General features: G+C 37.5%; 1 protein-coding gene across 15 annotated transcripts in view; it reads left to right on the top strand.

The window, feature by feature from the left end:
- Nucleotides 1-26,694, top strand: part of Ptprk (protein tyrosine phosphatase receptor type K) — a 534,789-nt gene that overhangs the window by 488,038 nt on the left and 20,057 nt on the right. The window contains exons 14-25 of one of the 15 annotated variants that reach the window (XM_087911294.1): nt 3,529-3,667; nt 4,649-4,690; nt 6,618-6,647; nt 12,138-12,298; nt 14,447-14,482; nt 16,414-16,425; nt 18,669-18,853; nt 20,488-20,575; nt 21,603-21,679; nt 21,880-21,897; nt 25,017-25,053; nt 26,402-26,499. In XM_087911294.1, the coding sequence (XP_087767420.1) occupies nt 3,529-3,667; nt 4,649-4,690; nt 6,618-6,647; nt 12,138-12,298; nt 14,447-14,482; nt 16,414-16,425; nt 18,669-18,853; nt 20,488-20,575; nt 21,603-21,679; nt 21,880-21,897; nt 25,017-25,053; nt 26,402-26,499 (923 nt within the window). Of the gene's footprint in view, nt 1-3,528; nt 3,668-4,648; nt 4,691-6,617; nt 6,648-12,137; nt 12,299-14,446; nt 14,483-16,413; nt 16,426-17,311; nt 17,650-18,668; nt 18,854-20,487; nt 20,576-21,602; nt 21,680-21,879; nt 21,898-25,016; nt 25,054-26,401; nt 26,500-26,694 lie in introns of those variants that run through there. The other 14 variants (XM_048425008.3, XM_087911261.1, XM_048425011.3 and 11 more) reach the window with 14 other exon arrangements.

The raw sequence follows: 26,694 nt of genomic DNA, 5'->3' as shown, positions 1-26,694 counted from the left end.
GTGCAGCCACTGTAATAGGTTTCCTGTGTCTTTGAAGAAACTAGGAAACGAAAGCTCACTTAAAAGTTATTGTGTATTTCTATTAACGAATCATCTAAAAATGGAAAATTTTGTTTTATACTCTTTGGTTCTACTGAGCAAAACCTAAAAAAATAAATGTGACTGAAGCGTACAGAGGAAGCCACCCATGTGGGATGAGGCAGGAGGATTGCATGTTACTCTCTGCTGCATAATGAGTTCGAGACCAACCCGAGTTTTGTAGGATGGTGCTGTCCCCCAAAGACAAGCATACAGATTAATAAAATTGCACGTTTTCTTTTAAAAAGCACAGTTATGGGTGGTATCAGTAATAATAACTGGTGAATCCTCTAAGGAAAGTTTCTAGTTCAGGGAAAAGAGTTATCACTTCACACATACACAGAGACTCTCATTCAAGTTTGGTAATTATATTGACAATTGGTCAATAATCTGCACATGGATTGTAATCATGACCCACAGAGCATACCTGCCCAGGTAACTATAAATAAGGTCCATCTCCAAGAAAGCCACAGATTATCACTTTAAATTGCACGTGGATTTACACAATTCATGAATTATCCTAACACCTTGTACAAGGAACACACTTGCAAGATTAACAGTCTCTTTGTTCAAACATTAAATTTTAGATTTGACATTCCACTCCCAGGAATATATTTAGATCAGTTTAACAGAAATACTCTTTTTAGTAAAACTTTCTTTAAAAAAAAAATTTTAGCCTCTGAATTTGAATTTCTTGCCTACCATTTTTTATGGGAGTTATTTAATGATACAGCATAGATAGTATTTCAGCTTCTTCAGGTGGTAAATTATTTCTGAACCTATATTCACGATGCCCATTTTATCTGTCCCTGTGTGCATTTTTATGTTCTGAAGTTTCCTATAAAATATAGCATGCTACCTACATGTGACAATCGAATTAAAACATATTAAAGAGATGGACCTTGGCTGAGAGATGATACAATTGGTAACATTCTGTAAAAGCAAGAGGACTTCAGTCTGATCCTCAAGTCATCATTATCCAAACTACTAAAGTCTACACATAATTCCTAACAATATTTGCAAAGCATTTTCACAATATGAGAGAATCTCAAGAGTGTTTTCAGAATGGTGTCTATGTAATGGAACTATGCCATGTTAATCAAGGGCAGACAAAAAGTGCTGGGGTTGGGAAGATAACCCGTTGGTAAAGTGCAAGCTACACAGGCATGAGGAGCTGATTGAGAAGCTAAGTTCAAATCTGTAACACCCATGTAAAAAGTTGTGTCACCCGGAATCCTAGCACTGAAGAAGCTGTAATCTTCAGTGGATCCCTTTCCTAACAGTCCAGCAAGAAATTCGATTTCAAAAATTCTATCGCTTGAGGAAGACACCCATGTTCCCATGTAAACACATGAATGTGAACACATAAATACACACACACAGAGAGAGAGAGAGAGAGAGAGAGAGAGAGAGAGAGAGAGAGAGAGAGAGAGAAAGCATGCATCAAACAAGAACTAAGAACTGATTGTCAAACACTAGCAGTTAACTCCACAGGTTAGGTATGTCAGAGTACCAACTGATTGTCATCTCTGTCCTGTGAGAGTCAAGTGTAGCAAAGAACATGATCAGAGGAGACTTTAGTGAGTGAACTGTAGAAATTATCCCACAGTTGAGTTTCTCTTAGGAGATTTCTAAATCACTTTATTTTATTCCTGTGTGAAAGCGTATCTCTGTAAACCAAATGTTTGATAATTGCAAGCAATAAACATTTTGCTTTTAGATTTTTGCGTGCAATTTAGGAAGACACTCCACCTGTTTTAGGTATTTATGATTGCAGCGCGTGTGGATTTGTGTATGCATTCATTAAGCCACACAAGGAAAGGAATGCCAGCAGAGTTAGGGCAGGTTTGAATGCGTTGTAGACAGTGAGATAGTTGGCCATGTAGTATGCACTGAGTGACCCCCTACTCCTAATTAAGGCTGGGAGTTCTCTCCCGCTGCAAGGATGGGAATGGCCTTGCCCAGCGAGCTCATTACACTTCATACAAAAAGCAAGCTGTGGACTTGCAGTCTCCTCTTGAGAAGAACAGGTTCCAGTTTCTAAACTATTGGGATAGTTAACCCGTGCGACTGAAACAAAGATGGTTCAGTGGACTATTTTACAAACTTGCACCTTTTCAAAAGTGTATCTTCTGCATAGATATCAAGTAAAACATCTATGAAAATATTAGTCGAAGATGTTTGCTTCCTAATTTTTGATTTTACTTTGAAAAATTATGCTAATCTCATGGCAGCAACTTGGCAGTGGGGGAAAAAAAACTCAAGCAGACGTTGAGATCGTAGACTCCCGGGTGTTGGAGAGAAAGAAATCAACTGAAGGAACTGAAAACGGAAGAATTGAAACAGGAATAGATGGATAACCTTCTCAAGAGAATAGACATGTTGTCCTGGAGATAAACCGACTCAGATTACAGGCCTTGTTGGTAGCATATTTATTCAGCTGGGGTCTCTGAACTCTAAGTCCCAGGCACTGTGATTGGAGATTCAAACCCGATTTCCAATATGCTTCATCCATAGCACTGCCCAGCTTTTGTCGTATATAATCTCAACAGTGGGGGCCCCCAAACATGAAAACTGAGAAATGCTGTTTTAGAAGGTAGAAGATGTATTAGATTCTGTTTCTGCCCTTCAGCAATTCATAAGCTAGCCTTAATTCTCTAAGCCTCGGGGGTTTTGTATCTGTAAAGTACAGATAATAGTAGTTTCTTTGCCAGTTTCAAGGTAAATGAGGTAAAAGGAAAATGTCTTCCAAAGCTTTCCAGGGCTTATGTATTGATTAAAGTTTTCTATTTTAATTGTGTACCTTCATGAGGGCTGAGCACGATTTTTGAGAGAAAAAAAAAGGAAGGGCCTATAATCTTCTTCAAGTCATTTCCCACGTTTATTATCTAGTGAGAGGATGTGAAATATTCCTGGGTACATTCCTTATTTTTTCTTTCCTTATGCTAAACTATTTATTTCAACTTTTATAATGGATTATAAGCAAATTCCTACTAGCCTGAAACTCTCAATGCTTCCTCTTCAGGCTCCTGAGTCTTGGAATTATAGGCAACAACATGAGCCACCAGAGCCAATCAGGAGGTTATTTTAGGAAATAAACTGATGAATGGTCATCTATATCCCATCTCTTCCCAGTGTACTAGTTCTGAAACTCTTGTCCTGAATTTTGAAGGCATTTGAAGAAAAGTAGCCCACCATCCCTTTTCAAATTAATTTCTGTGGTTTTCTTCTTATTTCTTATGTTAAAACAGAGCAGCAAAATAAAACTGGAGTGAAGACTTTTCCCCTATCATGACCCTAAGTCTTTCGTGCTTTAGAGGAGCCCATTTCTAGATTTCTGTGTCCAGGTTATTGCTGCTCCAGCCTGTCCTGCTTTGGCCATTTCTGCCTGGGGGCAGTCTCCTGTGCATGGTGGAGGCTTCTAGTCACCTGTTTCTCTGCTTTGTTTAGCAGCAGCAACAGAAGAGCCAGAGGTGATCCCGGACCCTGCGAAGCAGACAGACAGAGTGGTGAAAATTGCGGGCATCAGTGCTGGGATCCTGGTGTTCATCCTCCTCCTCCTGGTTGTCATAGTAATTGTGAAAAAGAGGTAAGATCCAATAGTGTCCTGAACCGTACACTCATGTGTTTGCCACTGATTTTCACGTTTTTCCCTCAAACTCTTTGACAAGTTCTAACAAGATTGTCTGCCCCTCGGTCCCTTCTTACTTGGGATTTTTGAGTAAAATCTTATTTAGTTATTTGCAGTTTGTTCTGGGATATAAGTTTGTTTTGTTAACATGTATTTTATATAAAACTGTAAATTATTTGAATTTTCAGAAATACATGAGAAATTCATCTTATTTTAGGTGTTGTTATTATTAAGCGTAATACAATTGATGGTTATACAATTATGGTGCTTGGACCAAAGTCAGAATTATTTTTATTCTTAATCTATATTTTCATAAATATGCGTTAAATATGAGGCATGGAGATAATAGAAACTTTTTTAAATGACATTACATATTAAATATTCACTGACTAAAATTTTTAAAAAGAAGAGTAAATGCGTGAATTGAGCCTTATCTATTATACTATGTCAGTAAATGTCGCCACCTCCTGGGTTTTTGTAAAGATATAACTTCCTGGAACTTAAATTTGTATTCTAGAGATGAGAGTACACTCTTGCTCAAATGCATTTTCGAAATGCAGCACAGTTTTTAATGCTTGGAGCTATTTGACCATTTGTGTAAGTTTTCAGAATCTGTATGTCGTCTTCTTTGAAACTAGGATGACATCTCATTCCTTCCAAGCAAACATTTTGGATAATTCTACAATTTAGAAGGACTTTTGAAAGAAAAATTACATGCAGAGTGCATTCCAGCAGCTTATAGAAGTGGTTTTGCTCTATGAATTGTACCGATTGTATAATAAATGATGTTGCTTATATTACATGAGTTCTCATAGTGTCCAATTATTATTGCTTTCTACTTGAAATAAGACATTAGCATTGTGGCTAAGACTCATATGTTAATAACAATTCCATGAGCATCGATTTTAATATATTGCCTCTTTACACTTGTCCCCGGAGACATGTATGTTGGAGAAGACACATCTGCATTAGAAATATTAGGTATGCACTACAGCGTTCTGTGTTCAATTAGCTACATATGTGCTTCCTCCAAACGGTGCTTTTTCTCGGCTGTTGTCTACCTCTGTGACTGGAAAACCCATCTTAGGCGAGGCAAGAAGACTTAAGTCTTTGAGAAACACTAGTTTACCAGTGAACCTCCATAAAAATCATGGAATAGAACCTTCAAACCTTATATCTCTGTTTAAATTAAATCTGTACTCGGAGAGCAAAAAAGCCAAATAGCTTAGAGAACCCACTTAACGCTGCTTCTTCATTAAAAGGATTGTCACATCCGATTGGATGCTCGAGAATGGCTTCTGACTGTGCCCTCCTCAGAATGGAATTCAATCTACTTGCATTTGTTGTTGATCTGAAAACTTGTTTGTTTTTGAGTAGCCTCCTTTTGCTGGATTTGTACTAAGAATGACTAATGAAAACTAAGGTCCTTCAAGTTGTTAAGCTTGCAGTCACTAAAGCAAGCATGGGGCTTGGGGGATATGTTCTAACAGTGCGCTAACATAGCACATCTTTGCTGATTCTTCTGGTTTACGTTTCCAATGATCGCATAACTAGGCCTCCACTAAAATCTTTCATATTTAAGTTTCCATAACTGTTTTACTGGATAGAAAGTCTTCTGAACTTTTACCTGCCTTGGTAACATTAATGTGACCGGCGAAGACCATACTCTTACAGACAGATGAGATTGTGTTTGCTGCCTTCTGGTTATATCATGCCTAAATTACTTGAACTCATTGCTTACCTCAGCACATTCATAAGGGCTTCAAATCATGGATTGTGTACGTCACACACATGCATCCTGTGTTTTTTAAGCCAGGGTAGGTTATTATCGTTGCCCAAAAGCATGAAGCAGTCCTGGATAAGACAGAGTTTAGCTTAAAATTTTGTGATACTCTGTAGTTCCTTTTGAGTATAGAAAGTTACAGTAAAAACAGTGGAAATGGGAACCCTCTTACCATCTGCGTTTTCATGTGAAATTGTAAAGTTTCTTTAGACTATCCCTCAGTGTGAATAATAAATGTAGGATTATTTGCTTCGCTGAAAATAGTTCCATGTGATTTGGGTTGCAAAAGAATAGCTTAGAATTCAACCAACTAAAACTTTATGGCTGAGATTATATAGAAAGTAAGTTCTTAGGCTGTGAAAGGAATATTGCAACTTTCAGAACGCAATGTCATTCTTCTTTCAGTTTAATTGCTGTTGAATTATTTCCAGTTATATGCCATTTTTCATTGATTGTGTATAATTTAAATGCACAGCATGAACACATTAAAACTTCCAAACATCCACTTGAAATCATGTTTCAATACAGTAAATGTGTGTGTATATCATGTTCACATGCATCTACTGTAGGAATACCTTCATGTATATGTAGCATATGGTACCTGTATTCACACAACATGTATATACTGTGTACCATTAAGATATACCCGGTGTGTAAAAATGTAGTACTTTGTATATATTAATATCATATCTTTATGTTTTGTATTTAAAATAAACTCCTATGTTTAGTATACACATCCTACACATAGCTGATCCATCAGTCATGACATTTTGATGGCAATGGATGACATTATGCTTTAACTGCATGTTGAAAAACACACACGCCATTTAATTTTTCAGTCCTTTGGCAATATAGGAAATGTCAGCATGTTACTTTTTTTTCCTAATCCTGTATTAAAAATTTTATTTTTTGCTGCATATCTGTCTGTTTAACTGCATGGCATAAGAATGCTAACAACGCATGGGCAAATTAAAATGGCAAAGCAAAAAAAAAAAAACCCCACAAATTTCATTTTGTTTCGTTTTCTTTTTAACGCACATTTTTCTGCTCTATTGGATGTGACGGAGTCACGCTTCTCATTCACCATTGCTTCTCTTTTCCCACTGTCTGTGATCTGCTTGCCAGGAGGAGCTACTATTCTTACTCCTACTACCTGTAAGTAGAAAATGGGTCATTACAACTTTACATGTGTCCAATTGCAATATCCCTTTCAAAAAACCCACAGAAACAGTGTGTGTTTGGTGGTGTTTCAAAATCTGTAACCTTCTGGACCCTAAAACTATAGCCTGTTATCTATTGTGATTCTCTTTTTTAAAAGGGATATTGTGTTTCTGTGTGTTCAGCTACTTTTAATTTTTAATTACAGTTTTTCATAAGAAGCTTTAGTCTGCAGCTAAGAGCATCATTTCTTTACTTATGTCAAGTTTGAGCTCTCTTAGCAATATGATACTTTATGCATCTCGTGACAAATGTGGTTTTAGCTTCCTAATCCCAAGCTATATCATAATGTATTACATTTGAGAAAATGAGCCTAGTGAGATATTTGTGCAGCATCCAGACTGTCCTTGAAGGGTGTGAGCCATATCAGGCCTGCATTTGATAACATCGCTTTTTACCTCACCAGGTATTCAAAAAGATCATAACAAGATATCCTTGCTGCCCATTAAAACCATTTATAATGGTCTTGCCAAATAAACTGATAAAATCATAATGTAGTGAAGGCAGAGACATAAGTACATCTTTTGTAGGGTAGGAAAAAGGAGTTTGTTTATTGCAATTTAAATAAAGACTGTATAAAACTAAGCCAAAACAAAACCTGTCAACCTACTGAGGAACAGAGATATCACATTTTGACAGTTTTTTGCAATCTCCAACTCACCCAAGACTAAGGTACGGTAAGTCTTCTTTATATCAGCAGGGAGAATATTGGCTAGTCAACTTCCTAAGCCATTTTCAGTTCGTGTTTTTAGAATCCAAGATAGTTAGCCATTCAGTTCAAAGGATACAGCACTGTCCAAGGCTCAAGAATTCAGATTGTTTGAGGCACACAGCCTGCAGTGTCGATATCAGTAGGTAAGGTTTTCGCTAGCTTTACAGCAAAATTTTACGAGTCAATCACTTCAATACAACTCTGCCAACATTTTGAATATTACAAGCATTTGGCTTCCCACAGTCTGCTAAAACAAGCAGGTGTAAAATAACAGTGCTCTTAGCTTACTGTGATGAATCATAATATGCTTGTTAAATCATGTTTGATGAAGCCGATGGTAATTAACCATACAATCTCATACAATGATGGAGTACATTCCCCCTTTACGGCCCACCCATACATCCACCTGCAGAAGTTTATGCTGTTGGCTGTTTTGACAATGAAAGTCATTTGCACATCTGTCAAACTCAAACTAGCAAAATGAATTGTTTTAACCGCCCTCCAGTGCACGTTGCATGTGCTCATGGCTCTGGGGCAGACAAAGTATGAGACATACTAGAATCAATATGTATTTAGTTACAAGAATGTAAATAAACCTACCACTATCTGTCAATGTATCTGTGAAATTAGAATGGGTTTTCATTTTTTGGTGCACAGTTACCATCTCTCTTCCAGACAGTGTAGCAGTTTATACTTCGCTGTGATTGACACTTAGAGTTACTGGCACCTTAATGTCCTAGGGATGTATACTTTTAAAGGTTACTTAAGCACACCTAGGGTTACTAATCTCAATCTGATTTCTTTTATAAAGGGGAGGAATAAAGTAGAATAGAAAATTAAAGAGAATCCTCCTACGATGTTTGAGTTAATTTTAATGTCATTATGTCACAATAACTTTTTTTTTTTTACATACATGGAAGCATTTAGCACTGATGTTTGCTCCTGGCAATTCAGAATGCCCTACATGAAAGCCTGCTCTCAGGGTTGTTGTGAGGGTGGAGGCGCACGGGACTGTCTGATTGTGCCCGACTCTTCAGTTATTCATAAAGGTTATAGACTAGCGCAGTTTGCTCACTCTCTGACTTTGTATGAATCTGGAACACCCTTGCGAGAACACTTTCCCTTTCTGTTTCTGGAAAAATACTTTTTAATTTTACCCATTCATGAAAGACAGATAAATGATTCATTCGTAAATCCTGGAAAGTTTGGAGTCATCATTTCCATTTGCCGTTTTCTGCATACCCATCTTTAAATTTTAACGTTACATGGAATCCAAATTTCAGATTGTCCTATTTTTCTTCAAATTGATCTCTCACATTTTTAAAGAAATGAATCAACACTTTAACCTTGGCCAAAGCACAAAGATTTGAAGGAAAATTGAAAGTTTCACTTGTTGGTTTTTGAGACAAGGTCTTGCCATGAATCCCAGTTCAGGAAAACTTTGAAAGTCCCTGGCTCCACTATCTACTTCTACTTACTGGGATTGGAGATGGGCAACACCACCCCTGGCTAGAACTTATTTGTCAAGCATTTGTTCCCTGCTGTTTCAAAATGTAAAATGACAGCGTATTTGCACTAGATTCATATTTTATTCTAATGCTTAGCAACTGGTGTTTAACCACTGCAGTAGGCTGCCTAGTGTGGCAGTAAACATAGTATGAACAGCTGGGTATTGTGTAGTAGCTTAAGCTATGGAATGAGGTCATTCTTCATTGCTTATTAGATAAGCAACCTTGGGCAAGTTATTTTACTCCCCTAAGCCTCAATGAACTCATCTATATGATGAGAATCCTTAAACAGTTTTCAGTGGATTGATCCGAGAATTAATTGAGTTAACCAATGGAAAGTGCCAAGTATATAACAGGCCCAATTTATCTCTTCCACAAGTATTTATTGAGAGCCTGCTTTGTGTCTTAAGTGTTCTATCACTCTTTTGATGCCCAGAATGTACAGGTGATCTTTCTTTATTGAGCACACAGTTGGGAAAATGACTGAAAAATGATCTGGTGACGCGTGACTAGTGTCATCTCAAGAGATGAGCACGTTACTATAAAAATCACCTGAATCAGATGGCACTTGGAGCAGCCATATCAAGCCTTTCCAAGGAAGTTTATTTGGAGTCGCAGTGAATAGAAACTAGCCAGATTTTAGAGACTTAATGATGTTGTAGGCCTAAGGACAAAAATATTGCTAACAAAAATGATGGCTAACTAGCAGGAAGTTTGGAATTCATAAGTCTGTCAGCTCCATACAGCCTAGTTGTATTTAATTAGAGTAAGACACTTTTTAAAAAAAAATAAAATAAAATCATTGCAGAGCAGCGGTGGTACAAGCCTTTAATCCCAGCACTAAGGAGGCAGAGGGAGGTGGATCTCTGTGAATTTAAGGATAGCCTCATCTACAGGAGAGTTCCAGGACAGTCAGGGGTACACAGAGGAACCCTGTCTCAAATGCCCCCCCATAAATAAGTAAACAAACACAATTAAATAAGTAAATTATTTAGTTGTACTAGCCATTGTATTTTTCTTCTGTCCATTTAACTTTGAAATGACAATCATTGTTTCTAATATCAAATGAATAAGCTGTTCAAGTTTGGAAAAATAAAACCAGGGAGCAGAGAGATGACTCAGCTGTTGAGAGCAGACACTGCTCTTGCAGAGGACCTGAGTTTAGTTCGCAACAGCATTGTCAGGCAGTTTACAACTGTGTCTCTAACTCAAACTTTTGAGGCATGAGATGTTCCTCTGCAGGGAACTGTGCTCATGTAGGTGTGTACACACTCACTCACACACACACACACATACACACACAAACACACACACAAACACTCACACGGGGAGAGAAAGAGAGAGAGAGAGAGAGAGCTTTAATAAAATAAAAACTCCTGAAAATGATTAAGAAAACTAAGATACCCATTTTAAAACACTGCTTATATTTTTACAACTTCAAGCCATTTCAACATTTGGGTCAAGTGTTACGAGTCTTGGGTCAACTGCCACCCCTAAGCTGTTCCCCATTTCCCCAGTTATCACCTCCCGCACAGTGTCTCACCTCTCACCTAGATCTGGACGCTCTGTCTAGATCTTTATAATTCTTCAGGCTTTACCTCTGGCCAAGGAGGGAGAGTTGGTAGCACTTTCAGTGTGGGCAGCAAATGCTGTCAATAAGCGACAGTGGTGATGACTGTGATGGTGGTGATGGTGTAGGAATCGTTCTGGTCGCGGTAGATAATAATCCTTTGTCCTTGTTTTTAATATTACTAATACCTACTGTTCCTTTTAAATGCTTGAGGGGTGCCCTCAGAAAGTCATGTTTATACCTGCTTTATTCAGTTGTGAGTGAGATCTGGTTTTTGTGTTCTGTGTGTTGGCTGTGTACCCTTGTGGTCAACGACTGCAAATCTCAGAGAAAAATAGACTGGAGCAACTCTCAGCCTATGGACATAAACTCCGTCTATGCAATGAACCTTTGTAGTACTAGTGATATGTTTAATATAGACAGTAGTGGGGGACCAGAGGAGAATGCCTTGCCATCGACCTCCGAAATGGCATTCCTAACAACCAGGGAGTATTTCCCAGGCAGCGTTAATTGCCACCATAAAGTGAGTGATGGGAGTTTAAAGTGGACAGTGCTTTACAGCGCCTCTGGGCATACATTTCCTGGTGAATATGAGTTAAATATTTTATATGCATTTAGTAGATTTTGGGTGCGTGTCTCATGGATAACAGAGAAACAAAAAGATACGTTCTCGATGTGGAAGATCAAAGACTTACTATTTGTGCAGTTTGCAATGTTATCGCTGACTTTCACAACCCTAAATCCTTCTCCTGCGGTAGTCACCAGACATTTCTGTAGTGGATAGTATGCATGAGAAGTCTAAAATACATTGTAGGGTTTGACCTTGTTAACTCTCCAAGATAACAATAATCGATATTCCAACTTTGCATAACAGTTTTCAAATTTTCCCTAGTACCTGTCTTACACAGCACATGATTCAGTTTGATCTTTTTATGAGTTTTTCGATCATATATGGCCAGGGCTGATTTTCAAAGATTTTGGATTAGTTGTGATGGGTGCTGTAAAGACGCTGCTCAGTGTGTCCATGCTCTGTGTGTTTGTGTTTTTACTTGGGAGCAGCAGAGAGGAGAATGGGCCTTTTCCTTGTTTCTGTTGGCTGGCCCTGCTAAAGCAAAGGTAGGTCATGTTGTTGGCAAGACCTTTAAACATTTGATCAAAGGCAGTTGTCACTCAGGAGGAACTTGAATTTTTAAAGTTTTTCCTTAAGTCATCTGTGAATTAACTGTACTTTAGAAGCATTTGTTTATACTCTTGAAGACACGTTTTCATGAAAATTATTTATTTTTTTATTTTTTGACAATTTCATACATATAAACAATGTAGTATGATTATATCGACCTTCCCATACCCTCATTTTACTCCATTTTTTTCTCTCTGATCCCAGACCCAAATAGAAGAAATGATTGTTTGGCATCTTGAATTTTAAGGATCTAACAAATACTAAGTGTGCTACATCAACCAGCCGATGTAATGGTTTGTGTGTTGCCTTGACTCCTGAGATTATGAACAGTTCGTAGGTTTTCCAATACATGTCTGTAGCCTTGTACTCTGGCTCGCTTGAGCTTCTTTATTGCTTGTGTCAGCTGTCCCTCAAGGCCCACCACACTCAGGGCTCCCTTTTGTATTTGCTTTGGCAGCAAGCTTGCTAAAAAGCGCAAAGACGCGATGGGGAACACGCGGCAGGAGATGACTCACATGGTGAATGCTATGGACCGAAGTTATGCGGATCAGAGCACCCTGCACGCGGAGGACCCCCTCTCCCTCACCTTCATGGACCAGCATAACTTCAGCCCAAGATGTAAGTTGTTCATTACAGTTCTGCTTAATGATTTGGAGGCTTATTAAGTGCATTTAATTTTCCACAATATCTTTTGAATAATGAAAGAAGCAGCCAGAAGACAAACCAGCTGAGAAGAGTAAGATGGAATTTACAAAAGACCTTTGTTCAGTTTGGTACAGGATTTAGTTTAACTTTAAACTAGTGTTTTTGTTATGAAAGTATAAGAAACATTCCAAAATAAGATACTAAGGCAGCATGTGTCATTGAATTAAGCTAAAAAATGGTGTTTTCCACATAAAATTAGTGTTCGTCAATTTATACTTTTGTCTTTTCCTTTATAGAAGATAAATGCTTATTAGAGATAAGAAGAAACACAGTAATGCTTTCTAGGAATTAGCGACATAAGTAATTATTCCATTAAGGTAATCTAATATTTGTCCTGGGCCATTCCAATACTAAAAAACAAATCACATAGATGGGGAGCTAAGTCGCTGGAGAAAGTATTTACGAGACAGGCATGAAAACTGGAGTTCAGATTCCCAGAACCCATATAGAAGCCAGGCAGGTGTGGCATCCACCTGTAATCCTACCACTTGGGAGGCGTAGATGTCCCCTGGGAAAGCTGACTAACTGGAATAGCTGGAATTGGTGAGCTTCAGGTTTCCTGAGACCCTATCTCAGTAAACCTGAGACTAGGTTTTACCTGGAAGACTGAAGAAACCACATAAGATCAACTTCTTTGGAGCCACACAAGTGTGTCCTCACACATGGCAACATGCCTACATTCACACATACCATCCAAACAAGAAATAGAGTAACTACTTGAAAGATTAGTCTTTTACGTTTCTAAGTATCGAGTATGGAAACTAAAAGTATACTTGTGCTACCTGGCTCACAAAGATTAATGAGATCACATCCACGCTCATCTTTCCATTCCCCCAAGCATAGATTCTTTCAGTATTACTAATGTTGACCTATTGAAGAAAGTGCTTTGGAAATGTTTTCATCTAAGTCTTATTTAAGCATGGGGGATTTGGATAATTGCATAATTTGAATTTCACATAAAAATTATTCTCTTTCCAAGCTTTATGTTTTTAAATTAGCTTTGTTTAAGTTAACATGCCTAAGTCATTTCTTCAAATCTTCAGGTAAAATTGATGATTGAGATGGACAAATCAAGTTTGTCATTAACATTCATATTTTGGTAGCACCCTAATTTGGTAAACATGGGTATAAAGAAACAAGAAGTAAATAATAAATTTCATATTTATATGCAAATCATAAACTTAAGAAATGATAAGGTTGCGCAATATTTTAGACTATGTTTTTATGTCATTTCATAAAGGGAATTTTTTTAAAACCTTTAGCTGGTAAAATTTTTCAGTAATTGTTGACCTTGAATACAAGCTGTCATTTTTCTTGTGTCTATTCACACTGAGTGGAAGTTCGAAGTACTATGTTGTCAGTCATTTTGGAATTCAGTTTTAGACATGATAGGGCCTTTGTGGCCTGTCTTCTTTTTGTTTCGCTATTAAGATTTAACAACAGAGAAGGACATAAGATTCTGTGGCTTTTAAAAGAAAGTTTGCTTAAAATATGAGTATATCATCTCTCCAAGTACTTGATTCAATATTTACTTGGTTGTAGTTCTGACTGTATTTTTGTTCCACAGAGTCTTCTGTAGGCTACCCATGTCAGTACCTGAGTATAAAGCGACAATTCTGAGTGTGTATCTATAAATATCCAGTTATGAACTTAGAAAAATGATTAAATCTATTCCCCACAATTAACTGAGAAAAATGATTAGAATGAATATAAGATCTTTGTTTCTGTAAATACCTTACTTACACTTGATAGATCTAAAATGCATGTTTCCATTTCTCCTAATTTTATCATTTTTATAATGTCAAGGTGAATAATCTGGCTTTTTAAATTGAAGAGAGACCTGGACTATAATTATAGATACAACTCTCTTGACAATTTACAATAACCCTGGTAAAAAAAAGGAATGTTACCCTTGCAAAATACAGAAATCAAAGCAATTTGTGTCACAATACTTTTAAGAAAATATAAATCAATTGTAAAGATTATTATAAACGTATAAACATCGCATGAAAAGTAGAGTTTAGAGCCAAGCATTGCTTCACGAGCTCTGTTTTCCCACAGTGCCCAATGATCCACTTGTGCCGACTGCTGTGTTAGGTGAGGCCCAGAACCTTTATCACCAGTCTGTATTTTATTTTCCTCTTTTGCATGCATTACAACTCCTTGCATGGGTTGTGTCTTGTCCACATAGTAACCCCTTGCCTTTCGGAAGTCCCTTGGTGTTTCAGATAGATCCCCAGAGTTCTGACAGAGACAGCCAACTTTGTTCAACACATTTGGGTCTTGTGGATCTGAATTGTAGGCACACTGTTTAGAACAACACACCAGCTTTACGCTGTGTTGGATTTGGAGCAGAAGTGCAATTGCCCCTAATGGATAACTAATGGGAATAAACCCAAACACCTCCACTCCCAGGGGCCAGGAGGGACTGAGCAACTAGCTGATGCGGGAAAGGCAGTTTTAGCAAAGGGATTGTCTAAGTCCTTCAACTTTAGAGCAATTAAAGATGCAGTCAGAGGTGAAAAGGGCGACTCTGTTCATTTGCTTTGACTTTGTTCTTTTAATAGTTTGCTAAAGTGAGGAAGTTGCTAGAATCTTGATGCAGGGGTTTGGCATAGACAATACACTCCATGATAAGTAGTATTGTGTTTCAAGAAGTTAAAAGAAATCCCTGTTTACCTGGGTCACATCTAAGGAAATAGGTGTCACCTGTGATGATTCTGGCCTCTCAGTGTAAAATGGCATTAATTTTTAAGCCTATATATTTCAAAGCAAAACAAGTTTAATTTCAAATTGCTTCCTATTTCTTGACAAATTCTCCAACAATCATTTGTTCAGCATGCATCGTATGTTCATAGGTTCTCTATCAGTAACACCCTAGTGGTTCTGCTTACCTAAAAGTAGCAGATTATCAATACTCATATATTTAACATTATCCCACATTATATTTATCATTCATATTTAATAATTATTGTGAATATGGAAATTAGCTTATGCATCTCTTTGCTTACATAGTTATTCAATTTAAAAGTCTACTACAAAATATTTTTGCAATTTTGCAACTGATCAGTTAAGTAAAATGTACTTCGTGAACTAAAATAATCATATTGAATTATAATTTTAGAGCTTCTATGAATAGTAAAGGCTCCAATAGAATCTGTATTCTAATTGCACTTTCCCTGTGCTGTGCACAACAACAGTGAGACAGAGGTGAACTAAGGCATTTTCGTTAACAGGTGACATGATTCCGTAGGGAGGAGCTCTAACGGGTGCTCATAGGGAAGGTATCACATTGTATCACATTATCACCTGCCCCTACATATGCTGTCTTCTCTTGAAGATTGTAGATATTATCAGTACCTAGCGTTGATAAGTAGAGTTCACTTAAATGAAAATAGTAAATCTGAAAAGATGGCTTGCCTAAATGTTAAAGTTCATCATTGTACTTTTCTAATGGCATAGAGAATTCATTCTAAATTGCGAGGTCTATATAGAATTACAATATGAACTTAGAAAATGACTTCACAGGTTTTCTCCTCTCCCTCTAGACGGGGTAACCACTCCTGTCATGCTTTCCCCGCTCAGAATTGTAGAGAGCAAACGAGATAATGCGTGTGAGCTTTACAAACTACAAAGACTAAGCTGTTCTTAAAATATTCCAAATGGAAAGGGTTGGTCATGCTTAGGGAAAGGTAGAGCTAGCCCAGTAGTGTCATCTGACCTATTTGTACACATTTTATTTCATTTTGAAATTGGGCATATTTGGTTTAAAAATGATTAGCTTTCTTTGAAAGGTAATTCTCATTAGTTCCATTAGACATCAGATTAATCTCTTCCATTTTTCATTGTTCTTAGGATTGTGGTGTTTATGGTTGTTTTCATCCGTTCATTTTATACAGCAATTTTTTGAAATAATTTCAAACATTGTTTCATATTGATATCTACTTGATGACTTTGAAAAGCTCAGAAAATTTTCATATTGATTCATATTTTTGTCTTTTGTGTCTTACTGCTTCATTGGGCTTAAGTCCCTATAACGGGTAAGTATATTACAAAGAACTCTAGAAACCTTTCAATCAAGCCATAGTTGAAGTTATTATTCTTCAGTGTATAATAAGGATAATGATAAGCGCAGGCACCCTTGCTAGGACTCATGTTATTACGTAGTTTAATGAGGTAGAAATATATTGAAATTAATAATTCATATGTGATTATTCTTGAGACCTTGCTGCCTTTTGTACTATTGTATTCAAGCCTAATGCCACACAGAGGCAATACTATTTCATGCTAGGATACAGTCATTTGTAAGATGTGCAATGTGAGTAAAGTTTGTTTCTGAGCCTCTTAAAATTGTCAAACTTCTGCTGTTCCAGCAGGTTCGAAATGAGCTCTGTCTAGGGTTTCCTGTCTACCTTCCCACTGTCTAGGTGCTTGTATTCCGCACCCTCCACCCCGCCACATTCTTACTTTGACCTCCCCTAATTGATTGTATACCCTGTGACAGAGCCTTAACCAGTTGCTTCTGAATTTAATCTTACTGGGCGATGTTTATATTCCTTATGCCAGTCTATTGATTGTGATATTTTAGTGACGGTAGACCAGTTGACTGCAGTCTCACAGAAGGCAGGGGGAACTGAAGCCAATCATGTTTGCTAGCAAATGTTTGTAAGTAGAGTAGTGGGTAAAACCTGAATAAAAGGCAGCAGTTCTCTTGAGTGCTTAGGTCATAACAGGCTCCAAGGGCTTCCTTTTTCTGTTGATGTTATTTTCTTTATTGTTTTTTTTTTCTTTAGTGTGTGCTATCTTTAGACATGAATGCCAAAAAAATCAGTTTAATAAGAGAGAGTAAAGATAAATGCAATCAAGCTAAATTATAGAGGCATACAAATCTGATTGTAGGGTTCTTTTTTGTTTTTCCTTCTCCAGGAAGAAAAAGTGTTTGTCATGGGGACAACAATTCATTTTTTGCCATATCCTATTTGTAGAGTTGGCGATAGGGCAGGCAGATGTACCAGCCCTTGAAATATGTTTCACTGTTCACTAAATATCATTCTCTGCAGTATGCATTATCATTTCAAATGCAAGTTCCCCTAAAAGTGTACTTTCCTTTCTGTTAATGAGTGTGACCGTATTATGCTTTTCAAAGTAACACCCCTTCAACGTTTGTTTTTTTTTAAAGTGGTAAGTTTAAATGTGATTAATATAAGCATGTTTCTCATTGTAATGCTTAGTTCTTTGGTCATTAAAATGCTGTTTATTCTTTATAGGCAAAATGTTCTTGGTTCTTTCTTCATCTTCATGGCAGAAAGAGCATTAAAAGTCTCTTTCTGTTTTGAACTAAAACCATGGGGATGTGGTCTACACTTAAATGTGGGTGGTGGAGGCTTCTGTTGAATTTATTAATTCATTGAATATTTGCTGAATTTCTAGTACATGAGTCTATCTCCAAAAATGCCAGATAAGTAAATAAATGATTAAAATACAGGGCAAGAAAGTAGCATGCAAGGAATCTGGAAGTCTCGGAAACTAAGAAATCGCCTGATATTGCATCATGGAGGGGCTGGGAATAGAAGGGAGGTGCCTGTATTTATCTCCAGTACTCCTGGTTTCTCTCACATGGCTGAGAGAGGAGTCAAAGTGTACTGGCAATCAAAACAATACTGGTAGTGACAGGAATCCAAGGAGGAAAACCTCCTAGTGGGCAGAAGGGTGGGAATGGGGTTTTGTGCTGGTGTGTTGGGGTTGTGCTGATTGAGAACCCCAGCTGGTAGAAAAAAGGAGGGAAAAGGAGGCAAGATGAGAGGCCCTGCGGGGATGGGTTGTCTAAATGGAGTCTCTCAGGGAGGTTGGAATTTGAGTGTGGAAGAGTTCATCCAACACAGTCAATGGTGAAAACGTTTTTCCAGTTGGCAGCTCTGTCCTCTGGTCCCAGCCTATGCCGCTGTAACTTCAAATGCTAAAAACAGAGTTGACTCAGCTAAATGTCCTGCCTATACTTTTTAAAAGTGAATCCAGTGTCTCTCTGCTTCTCCCAGCATCCTCTGTATTACTGAAAGACATATATACTCTGACCTTAACCCTTGAGTCGAAATGAAAGGTGATGGCTTTGTCTTTATGAGCGATGCTGCCCAAGGCCCCACCTCCACCCCCACGGCTGGCTTTTCTTTTCCTTCCTTCTACTACCGGAAGGATCTTAAGGTCTTTAAATCTCTTTTGCACAGATGTCTATTAAACAAGATAACTTTATCTCTTTCTTAATGTTCTGGAATATGAAATCTGCCAGATGAGAACCACAGTGCCACTGCCGAGTCTAGTCGCCTTCTGGATGTTCCTCGCTACCTCTGTGAAGGGACAGAGTCCCCTTACCAGACAGGACAGCTGCACCCAGCCATCAGAGTGGCCGATTTACTGCAGCACATCAACCTCATGAAGACATCAGACAGCTATGGATTCAAAGAGGAATATGAGGTGAAAACTTCAATACTGTATTGAATCTGATTTTTTAACTGATGCTCAATGACATGTAGCATTTTTCTTCCCTTTAACATTCCAAGAGTGGGGCACACTACAACCTCACTAATCCAGCATTGAGTATGCCATCAAATATATGTGTTGAGAAGGGGGTGAAATGAAAGAAAAGAATGTTCCCTTGGAATGTATTTGGAGCTACATTCATTGTAAGATTCTTGAGAACGGATTCAGTAATGTTTCAGTGTGTTATCATGAACCCTTTGCTCGATCTCCCTACATTTCTTCCTTTCAAAAGTTAAGCACAAGATTCCCAGAGACCTCTTGTAATATTAGGTTTGTTATCACTGGTTGGCTTAAATTCCGAGTGTTTTTCTGTGTCCTTGCTTACATACTCTTTAAAGTTAAATATGCTGCTTGCCACGGTCCCCTTAATTTTGCGAACTGTTGGCTGAGGATGGCAGGGAAGAAAAGCTGAGTGTCACAAAGCAAATAAACAGTATCTAAACAACAAAATCAGATGTGGGACATTTCTTCTCCCAGCGTATTTCTCTTTCCCACTCAGACCAAAATACCAGGCTTTATCTAACAAAAAAAAAAAGTGACTTAAATCAAACATCCCAATAAACAGCAAAAAGGTAAAAGGCTTGCTTCAAAATTTCATTGTGGACACTGAAGCTGAGTTATACTTCTGCACAAAGTATAGAATTGCACAGACACACACACATGGTTAAAGCAGAAGGTGCCAAGCATACTTTATTTCAAAGAGCAACCAAAATACATTCAACTTCAAGGGAAGACTTTTAAGTTTTACATTCTGTATGTGGACCACCTGTACACTTTATTTGAGGTGAGAAAAATTATCTTGAAATTTTGAATGCTGCCTTTAGATATGTGCTGAAACACCCAAAATAAGAGCAAAGAATTAGAATATTCTGCCGGAGCTGGTTCTGTTCGTTCATTTCATGTACATTCCTGTGTACTCTGCTTCAAAGCAGGCTCTTTGAAGACCCTACTTCCTGTGTTGAGCAAAGTTCAAGTTTTTCTACAAAAAAAAAGATCTTTACCCATATTTTAAATTTCTGCATAATGAAGCCACCAAAGAACCCATCTGTCTGTAGATGCTTGGAGAACAGAACAAGAATCTTTATAAGTCTGTACCCTAATGAAAGACCCAGTCTTCATGACCTTCAAAGAGAGAAAGATGACAGATCATATACGAGTGATTTTTTTTTTCCCTCCATTATAAGTGCTGATGAACACACCTTTGAAAGATAGCCATCGTTAAAAGCAGATTTGCAAATTTGGGTATACTATTATTTAGAATTTTTTGAAAAAGACTGATGCCCCTTCTACTTGTAACTCACAAAATTATAGCTATCTTAAAATGGAAAGATTTTTCAAGGTTCTATGTTTCTCTAAAGTTACTGCCAATCTTTCAGATGAGTTTCACCCAACCTAACATCCCACAAAACAGGCCTGAGGGCTGAGCAGGAAATGTATTTACTACTGCAGGCAGCCCTGCCCCCAACACCACAAATGTGGCTTTCACTATTTCAGTTTGTAGGGCAGATAAACCTGTTGTGAGAAACAGAATTAAATTAGGTCTGCTTGCTAACTTTTTTTTTTTTCAGAGCTTCTTTGAAGGTCAGTCAGCATCTTGGGATGTAGCTAAAAAAGATCAAAACCGAGCAAAAAACCGATATGGAAACATTATTGCATGTAAGTTCCCTAAGAATTCCTGGTACATGTAAACACTGCATGTGTAAAATGTACAGTGACTCACAGCTTTATGGTTTTGAGGTTAGGGAACCCAAGTGGTGCACACTGGTCTGTTAACTGGTCTATAGGATATTAAAAGTAATCTTAGCTGACTCTGAAATTGCCATCACCCTCACCAAATTCAATCTCACCCTTTGAGAAATTTGTTGTTTTAAGTTTTTTTTTATAAATCCATGGGGATTGTTATCAAATGTCTAAGAATATTGATATTGGGGAAATGCCAAACTTCTTTTTCACTTTTGGACTGATGTAACACTCATGTTGGGCCTAGTCGAGGTTCCTGAAGGTATTTCTTCCACGTGCCCTTCTGTCTTGACCCCCAGTAACCGCGAGTCATTAATCGCTCAGAATTTCCTTTCAGATGATGTCTTCATGAGGAGGACATGCAAAAAGCCAAGTCATCACTAGGGGCAACCTTGGGAGTACTGAGGAGAGCAGATGGTCTGACTTTTAATTATCTGCTGTTTTCCTTAAGCCAGTCTACTCTGGTTTGAAATCATTTTAAACTATGTAAAATACATTCAGACGTAGCCTGTCTTTCAAGGAATAAAGGAGAAATAGATTCAGAATTCACAGTCTAGTTATGTGGCTCATTCTGCCGTAAAATCCAGAGGGAAAGGAATTCCTCCAGCTAAAAAGCATTCCTGAGAAACAAAATTAGAAGCCACGCAAGTCCTGTAGTCAAGTCCAAATCTCAAATGAAGAGCCATCCAGACCATACTATGCTGCCTACAAGCTTCCTAATCTGAAAGGCAAGCCATTGAATGTCTGTTCATAGTTGTAACTGGTGTAAGTAGTGAGCCCCATATAGTTCTGGCTTTTCTCCCAAAGGACTGATTTGACAATAATGCAGAGTATTGCAAGTGTGGATTATACAGACCAAATTTGTCCTTAAGTCTTTACCACTGACATTGTCTCAAACCAGAGGAATTTGAACAGCTTGCATTTGATTATTTAAACCTTTCAGATGATCACTCCAGAGTCATTCTGCAACCCGTGGAGGACGACCCCTCTTCAGATTACATTAATGCCAACTACATCGATGTAAGTGTCCTTCCAGGGTGTTTCCCTAGGGCGCCCACTATATCAGCTCCCGTCTGGGAGCTTGATGCCTGTTATTACCTGTGACTTTAATGCTAGCTGTAAAGTAAAGAACAAACTGTACACTTTTCCTTGTTCTACATCCTAGTACTTACTGACGCTGTTGTGCTTTCTTTCACACCTGACTTTGGTTTGGGCTGTAGATTTGGCTGTACAGGGATGTAAGTACCACTATATGTACATAACAGCACCCTATGATAAATATTTACTATAAATACCCTTAATCACAGTTACTACTAATGCTTAGTCTAGTTGTTTCTGCATGCATCACCTAATTAGTCTCATACAGTATATTTGTGTTTCTTTTTTTTTTTTTTGTAATTATTTTACGTTGTGTAAAGAGCTATTCGACCTCCTTCCCCTTTCTTGTGTAGCAAAACAGGGCTATTTCTGGCTTCGACAATTTATTATGCATTTGAATTTTATTTGTTGATGATTTCTGTCTCTGGCTTTTATTCTTACCTTTCCCAAGCATATGTGAGAAGCTGGATAGTATGATGTGTATTAGTGGTTTTGAAATTTCACCTTTTATATTGATTTTTGATACTAAAAGATAAGAATGGGGCCAGGGATGTGACTCAGTTGGTAAAATGCTTGCTGAGCACGCAGGAAGCCCTGAGTTCAGTCCCAAATACTGCATTAACCAGGCTCGGTGGCTCATGCCTGTAATCCCAGCACTTGGGAGATGGAGGCAGAAGGATTAGAAGTGCAAAGGCATCCTAAAAGACATAGTGAATTCAAGGCCAGTTTGGGCTAAATAAGACCCTATCGCAAAATTATAAATAAATAAAATAGTAGGAAGACTATTTTGTGGTGTGTGATATTGGTTTGTAAAGTAAAAATTCTTAGGGCAAATATGATTTCTATATTATATTTGAAACATATGTATCACACATATATATATCGAATCATACCACTAAAGTCTGCTTTCATTACATATTGCACTGTTAAATTTGGTTATACATATAGACAGGGAAATTTTTTAGGTAAGTGACAGTAATTATCAAATAAAATAAAACTTAGTGCCAAGAAGAAATACATTGTATTATATGTAAGATCTGGCTTTTTGACTCTATTACCTGGTTTAAAATTACACTAGAGGGTCTAGAGAGATGGGGCCATCAGCATTTAAAAACATTTGCTCTTATTGCAGATGACCCAGCCATGGTTCCCAGCACCCACGTGGAGTTCACAACGATCGGTGGCTCCAGTTCAGGATTATCTTATACCCTCTTTGGGCCTTGTTGAATACCAAGACTTTCATGGTGTATGTACATTCATTCAGGCAAACACTCACATAAATACAATAAAATAAACATGAATAATAAAATCATGGAGGTCTTGGGGATATGATTTGCTTCAGTTTCCTCATCTGCATATTGAGATCCTGATAGTTTGAGGCTTATCAGTTTGCTGTGGAAACGTAACAAAGTAATGCAGATAGCGCCTCTATTGCAGTGACTAACATGCATTTAGCACTTGCTGGATTTCAGCTATTAATAATTAAAAACCCAAGCTCTGAATGAATTGAATCATAGCATGCTTATTTTAAGTCAGTGTATAATATAGTACTGCAGCATGTACATACTATCAGTGTTCATATAAAGATGTCATGTAAACCCCACCTCGTCTAAATTCTACAAATAGGATTATTTGCCACCCTTACGAACTTCATGTTTTACAGATATTTCAGCAATTATAGCCAATCAATTTCATGTATTAAGAATAGTCTATAAGTGTATTGGTTAATTTTTTCATCATAATTTTATTTTCATAACGTTTTTAAGTTTTGTCAAACATGTTCTCTAGATTAAAAGACATCAACATTTCTCTTACAACTTTGTCATTGTTCTTAGCTATTTAGTTCAGCCTGGGTCTTCTGCCATGATGGAGATACATGAGATCCTTGCCATAGTACTATTTTATGGTTCATTGGGTAGGACTTTATTCTAAATGAGATTTGTAATACAACTCTGTTAAGATCCCAGTATATTTTGGCTAAACACAGTGCGATCTTATAATTTCCCTTTCTTGTTTGTTTGTTATACACAAAATACATCTGCATTTGGTAGATCTCATTTAAAAACAGAGCACGAAATGCTTATGAAACTTTGAAACATGTTTCTATGAATCATGATGCAGTATTGACTTACTCAGAAATCAAAGTCAACTGGGCGTGACGATGCTCACCTTTAATCCTAGTACCTAGTAGTCTGAGGTAGGTGGATTTCTGTGAGTTAGAGGCCAGCCTGCTATATAGTGAGTTCCAGGCCAGCCAGGGTTAGTGAGAACCTGTCTGAAAATATTAATAATAATAATTTTAATTTTCAGTATTTTCAACAGTCTGGTGCACACTGTGTTCCTTCTTAGATCAGAGCCTGCCTTTCACATTTCATTGTGTATGTTCAGAGCTGACCATACCAAATATGGACACATCTTAACAGATTCTTCCTATAGCCTTAGGTGAAAGCAAGCAAATTTACAATTTAACCCTATCATGCCATCAGTATTTTTCAACACATCTCTGGCAAGTTGACCCACTGAGAGCACCTAACAAACAAATCATTCTTTATCAGGAAGAATCCATGGAAGCAGTATATTAAATGTTTATGCACAGCATGTGTACACCGAAAAGGAAGCACTAAAATTTTTGTTCAAGGAAAAGTGCAGTTTTAAATTGTTTTTCCCTATATATGTGTGTGTAAATATCATTATCAGCACACACAAAATAGTGCCTACAGATTCCTGAACATGTTACAGAGCGAATAAAAATTAATTTCGGCAGGACTTTGACTTGAGCACACATGCATTGTCCAGCTCTAACATTGGAATGATCTGTTTCTTTTCTTTCTTTCTTTTTTTTTTTCTGGTTCTAATATGTCCTTGTCCATTTGTAATGCGGTGTGTTGTACTTTTGGATGATACAATAAGAATTAATGTTTTTGAGCAGAATCTTACCAAGAATGAGTGATTTAAAATTTATATGAAGGCATAAACATTTCAGTGAAACTGAACTCCATCTCTGAGGTTATTCTGTGACAAACAAAATTCAACTATATGATTTAAATTCTAATCAGAGCCTTTAATATAATTAAGCCTTGTTTTCTGTTTCCTTTTATATAACGTAGGTTTGAGAAGTGAACTCTGTGTTCGCTACTCAGTTTGGTCTTTTTATTGTAATCTAATTTTGACAAGTGGTTGTCTTCCCCTTTTTTATGCCTTCATTTATTTATTTTTGGCAGCTATTTAAAATGATAACCAATTTGCTTTCCTACTTTAGGGCTACCAGAGACCAAGCCACTACATTGCCACTCAAGGTAAAACTTTGTCTGTTAAATACTGTATTTATAATTATTTATATTGAATATTATATTCATCTTTATTATTATCCAGTAGGGAATTTTATTTTGTAATTTGATCTTTTGAAAAATTTTGGCTCTTCCTAAATTGTGTAGTATAAATACTTGTTCATAACTTAGAAAAACTTGATTTTGATTCTTTTCTAAATTAAAATCCTCTGATTATTTCTGTGATCTGATCTTTGGTGGTCAGATGTCTCAACACACTAGTCAGTAGTACTGGGAAGAGGAACTACTTACTTTTGATAAATAGGGAGTGTGTTGTTCTCTCTGCCTTGGGTGACTGGCATCTTGCAGTCAATTCTGTCAGTCTGCAAAGCAGTAAGACACAGACCAATAATTATGATGTCATCTGGCAATTTTTGACAAATCAAGACTGAATAAAACATAGACCCAAGGGACTGTAGTAAAGTGTGTTCCTTATGGAACATAAAAATGAAGTAGGTCGATCGTCTCATGGTGCTCTAGGAAACGAAAAGTATCGAAACAAGTATACAAGTCTGTAATCTCCTCAACATGTCTTCCAAAGAAGACCGAGCATGACCAAAGACATGTTTACTCATTTACTGGGGTTTTGTTGTGTTTAGCTTTGCTTTGCTCATCTCTTCCTTCAGTGATGAATGCATAGCCCAGGGCCTTGTGCCTGCCAGGCCAATGCTACCAGGGACTTAAATTTATTTCCTGGCATTTGCTCTTTTAGCTGAGGTCATTTTGTCCAGATTTTCCCCTTTGTTTTTGTGTCATTGGGTTTAATTGAATAAGTATTCTTCCCAGTTAGAGATATGCACTATTGTGCTGACCCCGACACCAGTTTTGTGGTTCTGAGTGAATGACAGAGCAGCACATGCCTTTGAAGGTAGATCACCATGTAGAATAATAGCAATCGTAATAATAGGAGGTAAGGATATGGCATCTAATTTCACTCATGCACTCTTCATAAATGATGGACGATTATTTAATTTAGCAATATCAGCTGCTCCTCTGCCAAGCGTCCAGAGAGTTCTGTATCCACATACATGCACATGTACAGTGGAGTGCCAAAGAAAGGGACAGAAATAACACGTTAGAAAGTAGTGGTTCCGTCTTATGGATTGCTAAGTGTAGAAGAAACCTGAAGAGAAGAGTGGACATGCCTACCATGTTTTGTGTAGTGTATGTTCTGGTAGGAATGGAAATTAAGTGGTTCTGGTTCTACTCTGAATTAGAGTCTTATCTCTTTTAGCTCTTCTCACATACCTTTTGCGTTATCTAAACTTTTTATTAACTATGTTTTTGATAACACAATACGGAAAAACTGTGTTCATAGGCCCAGTTCATGAGACCGTCTATGACTTCTGGAGGATGGTGTGGCAAGAACAGTCTGCCTGTATTGTCATGGTGACTAATTTAGTGGAGGTTGGCCGGGTAAGAGAAAACTATGTTAATTTTTTCTTTTTGATACTTTTATGGGTATTCTTGGAAAGCAATAATCAACTCACTTAGAGAATACTATCCAGTAGTTTAAGAATACGTCACATGACAGTCCACACCAGTCTGAAGGACAGGTTGGTGGCAACTCCAGTTGCCATCAGATAACCTTTGTCCAGTAACTATGGAAAC

This window comes from Myodes glareolus, chromosome 1 (genome assembly GCF_982192425.1).
Source record: "Myodes glareolus chromosome 1, mMyoGla1.1, whole genome shotgun sequence".
Classification (NCBI taxonomy): domain Eukaryota; kingdom Metazoa; phylum Chordata; class Mammalia; order Rodentia; family Cricetidae; genus Myodes; species Myodes glareolus.
Note: the sequence above shows the minus strand (reverse complement) of the source record. Positions and strands in the feature narration are given on the sequence as shown.